The sequence below is a fragment of the Myripristis murdjan genome, chromosome 17 (genome assembly GCF_902150065.1).
Source record: "Myripristis murdjan chromosome 17, fMyrMur1.1, whole genome shotgun sequence".
Classification (NCBI taxonomy): Eukaryota; Metazoa; Chordata; class Actinopteri; order Holocentriformes; family Holocentridae; genus Myripristis; species Myripristis murdjan.
In genome coordinates, this window is record NC_043996.1 from 28,809,238 (window position 1) to 28,821,773 (window position 12,536).

The window sequence follows — 12,536 nt, forward strand, 5'->3', positions numbered from 1 at the left end:
GATTCTGCATATTTAGCATAATTTCCTCAAAATGTTTCAGCTAATCTTTTCCCAAAACAAAAGGTGGTATTTCAAAGCTGCCGTATCATTCCTCCTCTCTTTTCTAAAGCCGCTGGTTTCCATTTATTCCACTACGACAAGAACATGAACTTTCAGAGACTTCAGACTTTCTTCACTCCAGTATCACATCACAGGAATAAAGTCCTCCACATGAGTTTTCCTAAAAGCAGCAGCACTGTTGTGTTTTCAGGACTTGAACTGGGCGAGGTGATACGCTCACTCCTCCGCCAGGGAAAATAGTCCCTAGGGGGAAATATTTGCTTTCCACAGCCAGTTACAAGTTGTGTGGTTTATGGATATTATATACATATTTAATAATTGAGGAATTTGGATTATATGATGGGAAATCTGCAGTAAAAGGGCCAAACATTCAACATCACTGGTATGGTCCTTTAAAATGTCCATGTTTGTGTTCTGTAATACAACCATTAGTACATCCACTACAACTGCTACTAATGATGAATATATTGATTGTGCAGCACTTGTACTGAACCTGAGTTGCAGATATTAAAGCAGTTTTCTTTGTTGTTTGTTTTTCAGAACCCAAACCTCGCTGAAACTTTTCTCTGGCATCATTACGTTTTGGAAAATCAGATGTGTGACGGTTTCTGTCCCCGCTGGGCGGTGCTGAGGCCCGGCGAGGAGACGCAGTTCCTCCGTGCTCGGGCAATCAGATTTTAAAAGTTTTGTTCTGTACGATCCTACTTGATGCCAGACAAAGTTTTAATGAGCTTTGGGTTCAGGGGGAAAAAAAAAAAAAAAAAAAAAAAAAAAAAAAATGAGCCCGTCTTTCAAAGTCTTGGCGTGAAATAAAAGGAGTAAAAACACGGCTGACAATTAGCTGTAATAAGGCGGGAGGAGGTGCACCGCTGGCTCGACTAGGACGTATCGCTTGTTAAAAAGAGTAAAGAGACGTGGGCGTGGCCTGGCGGGGCCGTCGGGGTGTACTCACACAGGGGTAACAGAACCAGTTGTCAGGCCGGGCGTTGGACAGGTAGAAACAGTTCTTACACAACAACAACTCGTTCAGCTGCAAGAGAGAGGAAAGGCTTTCATCTACACGTGTCTTTAAACCAGCCATGTCACCTACACACACACCATCAGCAAGGATATTAACTAAAAAACTAAAACTAGGTGTGAAAGGAGCAAAAATTAAAAACTACACTTTAGGAAAAAACTGAAACAATACTGTGTGCTAACAAAACCAACTAAAATAAAATAAATATATACAGAAAATGTCTTTATTTTGAGTCTGTCAGTTTGTCAAATGAGTCAACACAACAAGCATGAGGAGGCGTTGGCGCTGATATTTATTAAGACCGGGATGTCTACTGATAACTTCATTTTTTTTTCCATTGCAGGTTTACTATTTCTGTTTCATATGTAGAGTTATTTTACTTATTTACTGATCTTTAAATTTGGGCTGTTTTTGTCATTTTGGGTTATTGATACACTGTGATTTTAACTATTGCTTCTTTTTATTGTTGCTGTTTTTGTGTGGACCCCAGGAAGACTGGGGATGGGGAATCTAACAAAAAATAAAGAATACTGAAACTAATAAAAATTAAACTAAAACTAAACATTTTTAAAATAATAAAAGCTACACTGAAAAGGGCAAACTCACTCTGGAAACTAACTAAATTAAAAGCAAAAATAAAAAGTAATTTTAAAAAAATACAAAACAATAATAACACTGGCTGTCTGAAGGTTTCACAAAGCCAAAGTTAACACCTTTCTGATGCTACCTGAATTTAAAAAAAATGTACATTTTTTGTGCAGTAAGTTGCTGGTTGTGAATATTGAACTGTCAGGAAAATTCATGAGCACTTTTTTGAAAATATGGCACTGTTAGCCACAAACACACATCTTTATCTCTAGGCTAATGTCATTAATGGCCACTAAAAATTAAAAACGATTATTAAAAACACAACCACAGCACCAGAACTGAAGACATTTTACTACTTAATAAAGCCTCAGAACTGAGATAATATATTTTAGTCCTGAATGTTTCCTTAGTGCTCGTTTAGCAAGCGATGCTCCACCACAGCAGGAAAAACAACTCCTGAGAGAGTGCATGAGGAATTAAGAAAATAAAGCAGCTAAATTTTCCCCGTGCACACAAACCGGTGAAGCCCTGATGTTTAGCAAGAATGTTTTTTTATGATAAAGTTCCCAAAGGACAAAGTCTGAGGCACTGGATCTTACACTGGAGACACAACAGGGAACAAAACAAACAGGTTTTACCCCGCGCTCTTCATTATTCTGATACGAAAAAAGAGCTGTATTTTTATTATTTTTTTTTTTTTTACTACATCAGGAAATCAGTGAAAAATGGATTAAAATAAAAAAGGAAGCATTTGTACCTCGTGGCATGTGTCACTGTAGAGCAACCGTGCGATCTCAGCCTGGTCACTGTGCACTGAAACACAAAACGAACAATCAGAGAGGAGATCAGGAGCAGGGAAAAAAATAAAAATCAAACAAGAAAACAGTCCACCAATCAGAATAATGGGAAATGTGAAAGTCTGGGGGAGGAAAAATCCTGAAAAAGATGCTGAAAAATCATTTTTCCTGGACATTTTGTTAACATCAGAACAGCAGCAGGCACGTCCAAAAACTTTTTAACCCAGCTGGGTTTAGTTTAGGTCAGGTTAGGTTAGGTTTTCAAGACAGGGTTTGGGGTCCCCCAGGGGTCCTTAGTGGGGCTCCTTAAGTTTAATTTCACCAGAAATGATTTCACTTGGAATTATCACAGTACAAAAAAAATGTATAATGTATTCATTCTTGATCTTTTTTTGTTTTAATCTCACCACTTTGTCTTTCAGTTCAAAAATGAAAGCTGAACAATTTAATGGTTAACACAAACCAAAATATCTTCTTCATATCAGGGTCCCAAAGGACAAAAATCACATCAAATGAGGGTCTGTAGTTTGATGAAAGTCAATTTGTGGGTCTGGAAAACATGAAAAAGGTTTGAAAACCCCCTTACTTCATGTTTCTGGCAGAGGCAAAACATGATGGTGAAATGAAGTGACAGAAAATTATGATTAAAAACAGAGGAAGAAAGGATGCAATAACAAAATTGAAATTGCCAAACAAAGAGCGTGTCGCCTCCAACGACAGAAAGAGAGAACAAAGAGAAAACAAAATCACAAGCTGAGACTCTTTGTTGAACCATTTTCTGTGTGACTGTAACTCAGCTTCTTGACGCAGTGTTTCCTGGACTTTGTAGATGTGTGAGTGGTAATTTTGGTTTAGAGACGGAGCCTCGCTCCTGGTCCCGGTCCAGGATCAGACCCAGCAGAGGAGCCGCAGCTTGAGAACGGCTGACGTTTTGGACATTTTCATTGTGATAAATGTACGACTGCGCTGGTGTTGCATCTAAAACTGTTATCTTCTTGGAGCGAGCTGAACAGTAAAGCCAAGTGATTTGTTTTCATTTTATTTTCCAGCTGTTTGTCCAACAGTCTGGGGACCAATCAGGGTGAAAAAAATGCTTTTTCCCAATCTGGCGCTAATGTGAAATTCAGTGACTTTAGCTGAAGCTATGAGCTAAAAATGAGATTCCCTCCTGAATCATTATCTGTCTTTCAAAAAGAGGTACAGAGTGTGGTTTCCACCTCCAGCTAATGTGAAGAATGTGTGACACGAGTTGTAAAACACAAGCTGCTATTTTCCTGTTAAGTCGCTCGTTGGTAAAACAGACACTTTTTTTCTGGGGTTTCCAAAGACTTTTTCATCACTTATCACTTTTTTTTCCTGAGCTGCCACTGAACAGCTGTGCTCTGATTGATTAATTGATTTATAATAGATCTTAATGCACAACTGAAGATGTTAAGGACAAATATAAACACAAAAAATGTTAAGGCTAATATCCAGTGTGGTTCTCACTGACATGATGGACGTGACAGGCAGGCGACATTTCAAAACATGAAAGAAACACACGGCATCGCGACACAATGTGCAATTGAGAGTGTGTGGCAGGCAGAAATGGTGATGATGTGTCATTAAACCTAAATTAAACAGATGATAACCAATCTGAGTATTTTACAATCAATTATTAAAATATCATTCATTTAAACCTACCTTTATGGCTGGGCAATAAACATGGATCAATCAAAAATTCATGTTTTAAATCGATGCAGGAAAACGAGACACTTTGTTCTTTGAATATTTCTGAAAGTCTTTTACAAACTGCTGTGAAGGAAACATGCTGCTGTTTGATGTCATTTCCTCGACTCGAGGCGGACCGTGTTTGGACGTCTCTGCTGCGGCCTGCCTGCCTCCTTTGTGTTGCTTTTCTGTATTGTTTCTGCTCTATCATGTGAAATTGTTTTTTAATTTTTTTCATTTGAGACTAATTGTGCTGCTGTCTCGACCAGGAAGAGATTTTGTGTCTCAGTGGGACCTTCCTGGCTAAATAAAGGATAAATAAAATAAAAAGAACATAGCCAATTAATCAAAAGCGCCTAAAACCAACACAGTGAACTCAGTGCTGAAGTTTTAACACTTCCACTTTTCAAGGCCCTGGAAATTTACAGATTTCACCACAATCCTGTTTATTGAACCCTATCAAACACCCTCCAGATCAAATCCCCCCGATGTCCCCTTTCTGGAATACACAATAATAATATTCCATGATTTTTCTATGAACCGAGGGAAACGCCGGACGTGAGAGCAGAGGAAACAAATTCAGGCAGAAACGTTGAAAAGTGACGGCCGACGTGCAGAAACCCACCTCCAAACAAAATGGCCGTGTTGTGAACGATCAGCTGGGCGTCTGCCTTGAACTCATCAAAACTCTTATACTTTCCTTCAGTCAGGTTCTGAGAGAGAGAGAGAGAGAGAGAGAGAGAGAGAGGAAGAGAGAGAGAAAGAGAGGGAGGGAGGGGGGAGAAAGAGGGTGAGAGCAAGAGGGAGAGAGAGAGAGAGAGAGAGAGAGAGAAATATGGAAAGAGAGATTTAGAAATTTGGACAGAGAAAGGGAGGAACAAGTACAAAGAGGTCTATTCACAAGCTGGGTAGAGGTGTGTGTGTGTGTGTGTGTGTGTGTGGTGACAGACATGTGAGAGGGCCAGGAGAGGGCACTGTGCTCCACACACACACACACACACAGAGGTCTGGGCAGTTTTCCAGTGTGTTTGGCAGCGGCAGGGTGTGATGCACCACAGCACAGCAGAGTCCTGCCTGACCTCACTCACACACACACACTCACACACACACTCACACACACACACTCACACACACACTCACACACACACTCACACACACACTCACACACACACTCACACACACACTCACACACACACACACACACACACACACACACACACACACACACACACACACACACACACACACACACTTGACTCAAGATAACACACCCATAACCCCAAAACAAATACAGACTTTTAACTTACACACAAACACATCCCATCCCAACAACACCCAAACACACACACACACACACACACAAACACACACACACACACACACAAAATACCTCCCAAATTCTTAACTCACGTGAACAGAAACACACACACACACACACACCCCGCAGGCTCTGACATGTCCTGTGTGCAGACCTGACAGTGAAGAAAACACCAAGACACACAGAACAGGGTGATACCGGAGGACAGAGGAATTCTGGGTAAGTACGCGGCAATCTGCTACTGTAACAGCAACAGAGTCCCGCTTATTACCCAGAAGCCCCTGGGGCGGGGGATCTCATAATTACAGTAAAGAATGCTTCAACAATGCGGAGTGTGACGGAGCGGCGACGGGCGTGTTGGCGGGAGGCTGATCAGCTGACTGATGGATGGAAAACTAATCAGGTAAAATTCTGATGATCAATTAATCATTTCTGTCATTTATCAAGTGCAAACCTTATTTACAAAATATTCAGATTTATTCACATGGACAAAATATTTCATTCACGGATTTGGAATAACAATATGAAAGCAACAAATATTCTTGCAAAGGCAAACATGTCCTAAGCCTATTTAAGACAAACATCAAAATACTTTTAAATACTTTTTATTGATATTCACTGATTGATCAGCTCAGTGTGTGGCTGTGTGGCTCTCATACAGCGGATCTGTTTAAAATGCTGCATTTTTAACCTCCCGGCTCAAAAATGGGAGCAAAAAAAAGCTTGACAAGTTTTACACCCTCCTGATTACGATGGGGTAAAGCAGCTGTGGCATTTCTCAATTATATTATTTTAAGAATTTCAAACAGCACAGTCTGACTTTAACCTGCAGTGGAAGCGGTGCGTGGTTCCCGCTGCTCTGAGACAAACAGGTTTAGGAAATGCCGTCAAACCCCAGCAGATAAACTGAGAAACACATCGTGGTCAGGCCCAAACCGACGTTTGTCTTAGTTCACGAAAAAAGCTGACATTTAAAGAGATTTTGGGGTTTTCACTGGACCGCAGCGCTCGGCTTGGACCGGGCAGCCCGCATTCCTTTATCACAGCGTTTCCGAAACATCCGTTCATGAGGCAACACGGACCGCCGGGCTTTTTCCTGCCGGTGCACAACATTTAACAAAGTTTAACAGCTCATGTCATGTTTTTAGACGACATTTATCATTTGAGTTTAAGTGCAATTCACCCTTTAAGAGTCTAAAAACTTGATTTGATTTGATTTTGGAGTGTGCAGAGGTTGGTGAATCCTCGATTACCCAAATCAGACACTGAAATCGACTTTTAGTGTCATGCATTTTTTTAATACACCAACTGCAGAAGGCTTAGTGCTCGGTCTGTCTCTGCAGAAAAAAGCTGCTTTGTGCTGCTTGATCACAAGGGTTTCATTCAAAAATTCTTCAGTCAGTGTCAAAATGAAAATATTAATGCCTTTCCTTTCATTTTTCTTTTTTTTTTAACCTTGTTTTTAACTAATTAACTAATCTGCATGCTTTTGTGCTTTTTAACTTGGCTTCTCTTCTTCTAGCTCTTGCCTATTTAACATGACGGCCCAGGGACTACAGTTGAAAATTAGCTTTGGCTAACACTGACACATTTACAGCTGTTGCAGATGTTAATTAATGTGTACTGTCCCTGTTAAAATAAAGTCTAAAATAAAAAAAAATAAATCCTCTCCCTCTGCTTAGTGTTGTAACACATACTTTATTAATATATACATATAAGGACTTCATTCCTTATTTAGTAGTATATTAATTTCACTAATTTTCCAACCATCTGTCTCTTTTTTTAATGGCAAAAATGGCTACTTTGCTTCAGCAGAAATATCTTCTTTTTTTTTTTTTTTTTACATTATAAAAAGATAATTGTGTCGTGTACGGCTGCATGATGTACAGTTTCAGCATCGACGTCACAATTTTAGACACTGCAGGACGCGCAATGTCAAGCGAGCGGAATGAACTGAAACACACAAGTTTGTAGTTTGTTTGTTTGTTTGTTTTTACTGGGTTTGATGTTTACCTCCTGGATGTTGGAGACATCCAGCGCAGTGTGGATCAGCCGTCTGTACATGGGATGTTTAGTGTCTTTGCCTTTCTTGTTCAGATCCACCGCCTGTGAGGACGAGAGAGAGAGAGAGAGAGAGAGAGAGAGAGAGAGAGAGAGAGAGGGGAGGAATAATGATTTAATACCACTTTTACAGAGAGGGAGAGGGGGGATAGAGGGATGGGACGAAGAGGGAATAAAGGGAGGGATGAGGAGATGGAGGCTACACGGAGGGAGGGGTGGCGAATAATGAGATTTAACACCACTTTTATCAAGCAAGACGAGGAAAGAGGGAGAGGTAAAGGGTGGGAAGGAATGAAGGGAGACGCGGGTGAGACAGAGGAGGAGGAGAAATAATGAGATTTAACACCACTTTTATAGAGCCGGAGTGTAAGACTGAGACGAGAGAGAGGGAGCGAAGGAATGGAGGAGGGATAAAGCGGAGATGGTTGATGTAATGGATGAAGAAGCAGAGCGGGAGGGATGGGAGGATGGAGGGGGCTGGAGATTTTTTTTTTTTTTTTTTTAGGTGGCTGTTGTGGGCAGTTTTACAGGTCCTTGATTTAAAACGACATAAAAGCCAGACGGTGGAGCGGAGGCAGCCGGCCGTGGCCTCACAGCAGCAGCGGCGGCCGCAGACCGGCTGAGCGCACAATCACAGATTTAACAACTCTGCCGGAGAGAAAATTAAGGCCGAGATTTGCCAAACCGAGGTCCTGGAAGCTCCAGAGGCCCCGGGGCGCGGCTCCGGGGGTCCGCGGGCGAAAACGAAGAGCGGTTTAATTTAGACATCATATCACGTTTGGTGAAGCTGCTGAGGGAAGTGACGACTGAGAGTCTCCGGGTGTTTTTATACCCGGCGATGACACATCAACAAGTCTGCCTACGCCGACCGAACAGCGGAGAGTGTCGTGTGTAGGCGCCCTCAACCGTCAGCGTGGGGCGGAGCTGATGCCATGGTCCATTAATTAATGAAAGAGCCTTGTTTGGAGGACACAGAAAGCTCTCTCTCTCTTTCTTTTTTTTTCTGAACATGAAGCCAGCAGGACAACATGGTGGAAAAGTTGAAGATAAAAATTTTTCTTCATGGAGCCATTTCTTTACAAGTCCAGTATTTTTTCTAACTAATCCACAGGAGAGTTACTGAACTAGTAAATGAAAAAAAAAAATTGATAAGCTCAAGGACGTGCACACCATAACAAAAAGACATTTAAACGAAAAGAATTCTCATCTGAAAGATTCCTTAAATAAACAGATCCACATTTTTTACTGGAGTGGAACTTGTTTTTATTTATTTATTTATTTATTTATGTATTTATGTATTCAGATGTCTCCTGCACAGCCACTTCATTTCTTAGGGTGCCGGTCAAGCGAAGAAAATTCGAAAAATGTTCAAGTCGAGGAATCTTGCTGCACACCGACAAAGCTCTAGACCCCGCTTGGTAAACTGCATATAAACTATTCATTAGATTTAGTTATTTATGAACTATTTTAACGTCCCTATGAAAAAAAAACCTCACATGACCTCTACTTCCATGTAAAACAGAGCATCTTATATAGCGACATCATCCTGCACTAGTGGCTGTAAATTAAAATTTCAACCAATAAAACCAATAAAACGGAGATCCTGTTGGTTTGTGATTGATCCTTCTCTGCACCCAAACTTCCTGTTTCAGCAGGAAATACATCAAATCAAGAAAATAAGAGTCCTTTTCATGGGGCGTTTAAACCGTTTAACTGGGTCTGGAGCTTTGTTGGTGTGCATGCTTTATTTTCCACCCCTTGATTAGGATTTGCCTTTTTGCGATGAGATGTTTACATGTGAGATGAGTTATGATGTAAATGCTATTTCTATGTTTGCATGTGCGTTTAATCCACATAAGAACATCAGATAAATGCTGGGAAATGTAAACGTGTGTGTGTGTCTGTGTTTAACTCATAAACCAGTGCCAGTTAAATGCCTAACAAGGAGATGTAAGACTCGTGTGTGTGTGTGTGTTCTTACCCTTTCCTTCATGCGTTGAACAATGAAGCGCAGGTATTTACACATCTCCTGTTTGTTCAAGTTCTTCTTTTTACTGCCCTGCAGATGGAGGGAGGAACAAAGTGGAGGAGAGGAAGAGAAGGAGAAAGAAAGAAAGAGAGAGAGAAGTAAACAGTTAAAAAAAAAAAAAAAAAGAAGAGAAGACTACAATCTGAATTTATAACCTAAATACTCATGCAGGCGTACACACACACACACACACACAGGTAATATTAGTGACAGCCCGTGATAGAAACATGACGTCTTTAATCATGCTGGTGATAAACTGGGAAGACTTTGCGCCGTAAACTTTTGTCACTGGTTTGTTTGGTGCATGAAAGCCGTTATGTAACACCGCTGCAGCCTGGAAATTTGTGTTTTGTTGACACTTTTGGTCCCAAAGGAAGATTTCCAGGAATTTTACCAGGTCCTGAAGGAGGGAAACTGCCAGACAACTTTCCAGCATTTTGACACAGAGGATTTCCAGAAGATTTCTGTGCAGGGCTGCAAGTGTGAAAGACGTAAGACGGGCTAACTGAGTGTAGTCGGGGTCAGCCAGAGGTGAGATGATCCTCCGTCAGGTAGCGGTATGGTTGAATGTAAAAAAAAAAACACAAGGTTCATGGTATTAAGAGTGAAACGATTTAGCAAATACGGATGGGAAATTCGTTTTGATCTCACTGATGTTTTGAACTGTGGTTTATTTTTCTTCTTTAGTTACTCGTCTTGGAAAAACGAGAATGCTTTCTATGTTGGCGCTGGCGTTACAGCTTAAAGGGATGCATATCAGCTCACGGCAAGCAACGCCAACGGTTCCAAGAGGAAACGTTAACACCGCTGACGAGCGACAGCTGGAGGACAATCGTGATGAAAATGAACAGAATCGAGTTGAAAACGTCCTTAAAGTGTCCTTAAAAGTCCCTCGGTTGGTGCAAACACACTAAAAATACATGCAGCTTTTCAGAGATATTTGATCCATCTTCACACACACACACACACACACACACACACACACACACACACACATCCAGCCACCAGCACCTACCCTGCAGACGACACACTGCCAGTGGGAGCCGCCGTCTCTGGGCTTGTACTCCTCCGACAGGCATTTGAGGTGGTAGACGCGGAAGCAGTTGTCGCACATCAGGACGTCACCCGGTAGGTGACACTCGAAGCAGTACCAGTCGTGGCTCTCTGTCTCCCAGTCCTGCAGGACAGACACAATGGAGCACAGGGTTGGGTGACCCCCCCTCCAGCCCACCAACCACACCAGGGGAGGGAAACAAACTTCTCCATTCACCACTCTCTCGATTGTGCTTGGGCAGCAGGATGGGCCTAACGCTTAAGAGAGACTGTCCCCTAACCTGAACATCTCAGGTATCATCCATCAACACTGAACCTCTATCCACTGTGTGACATGACGACATCCACTGTGGGACAAGAGAGATTTTTCATCTATCGTTTCTATCGCTTGTCACAAAAGCCGCCTCAGGGTAGTATTTTACATCACAAGTCGGAAAATACTGCCCTGCTGCCGCCTCGTTGTCCTGAATGCACCACGTGGGCTTGAATAACAAAACGTGGAGGCGCGTCACACAGAACAAAACTCCCTACAAAACTGAACAGGACGCAGCCCACCCGGGACAAGACGAGGAACTCATACCGAAAAGGGAGGGTACTTCTGTCGTTCAGATAAAAGAAATCTGACACCAAACACCAAAAAAATTCACTCAGCAGAATACGCCGCAGACCGGCTTCCTCGTCAGCCTCCAACACGACAAACTGCCAGCATCATTTTTTAAAAAATGCTGCTCACGGCTGAAGGGACAACAGTTTCAGGGTGTTCGCCACTGGATGTTTGCAATGTGTGTTATGTGCAATGCAGATTATGGACTATTTATTGTTGTGACTCGATTCAGCTGGTGCTGTATTTTGTTTACATGAAGTTTGTTTCACTACAACTGTGGAGGCATTTATGTGTGCAGCATTTGTCCAAGACAAATTTCCCCCACGGGGACAATAAAGTATACTGCATTGTACTGTATTATACTGTATTTTACAAAGGAACCATGAGAGGCAGTACAGGGAGAGCCGAGGATGCGAGCTGCATGGATGGAAAGTGCTGAAAGCAAAAGCAAACCTCAGCTCTGTTCAATGTCATTTGCAAATAAAAGGAGAAAAGACATAGTGGCCTTCATTTGTATTTAGTTCACAGACTTATCAAAAAGTAGTCGTCTTTATTTAATAGACTTTTTTTCCATCAAATATAAACAAAACACACTATATCATGATATATGTCGTTATCAAGATATGAAACTATCCATAACGTGAGAGAAGATTTTGACTAAATACGTAATTGACTAAATACGTATTGACTAAATACGTAAAAATAATGTTAAAAATCTCATTTTTGCCAACCAACCAGCCAACCAGCCTCCTGCATCAGATCTTTGCTTCCTTAGATCTGAAAATGAAGCGATTCCTGAACTGCTAAGTCTTTCTTCTCAGTGGATTTACAATGTGGACAGCTTTGCATCAATTTATCAAATCCTAATTTTTTTTGAGTGCTTATATTGCGAAATTGGACTTAATTTTCCAATGTTGATGACAGTTTGTTTTTCCTCTGAATGTTGCCTGTCTGCGACTTTGATGCTGCTGTCTTTGTTTGTTCTCCCTTGAAAAAGATACAACCTCTGCATGAAGTACCTGGTTAAATAAATAAAAAGAAAAGAGGCTTGTTGGTAACCTGCCAAAGTGGCTGTAGAGTAGGCACACTTAACTCTGTTTTTTTTTTTTTTTTTCTGAACAGATAACGCATAGGGAAAAAAAAAAATTGCAGTAGTGTTGAATGCATGGTTCCAGTTCTGATAAGCATGATCGTGATATCTAGGCACACTTCTGTCGTTCCCCTGTGCATTGCACCAGCAGCTTCACATATTCACTATTTCATTGAAATTCCAGACTAGCCACTCTAAATGCAAATTT

At 41.3% G+C, this 12,536-nt stretch overlaps 1 protein-coding gene across 6 annotated transcripts in view; it reads right to left on the reverse strand.

Annotated features, from left to right (window-relative positions):
• zmynd11 (zinc finger, MYND-type containing 11) overlaps positions 1-12,536 on the reverse strand; it is a 49,973-nt gene that overhangs the window by 15,332 nt on the left and 22,105 nt on the right. For all 6 annotated transcript variants that reach the window (XM_030074360.1, XM_030074358.1, XM_030074356.1 and 3 more), the window contains 6 exons: positions 10,597-10,758; positions 9,534-9,611; positions 7,505-7,597; positions 4,799-4,886; positions 2,424-2,479; positions 1,013-1,090 (listed from right to left, as the gene is read on the reverse strand). In XM_030074360.1, the coding sequence (XP_029930220.1) occupies positions 1,013-1,090; positions 2,424-2,479; positions 4,799-4,886; positions 7,505-7,597; positions 9,534-9,611; positions 10,597-10,758 (555 nt within the window). The remainder of the gene's footprint in view (positions 1-1,012; positions 1,091-2,423; positions 2,480-4,798; positions 4,887-7,504; positions 7,598-9,533; positions 9,612-10,596; positions 10,759-12,536) is intronic.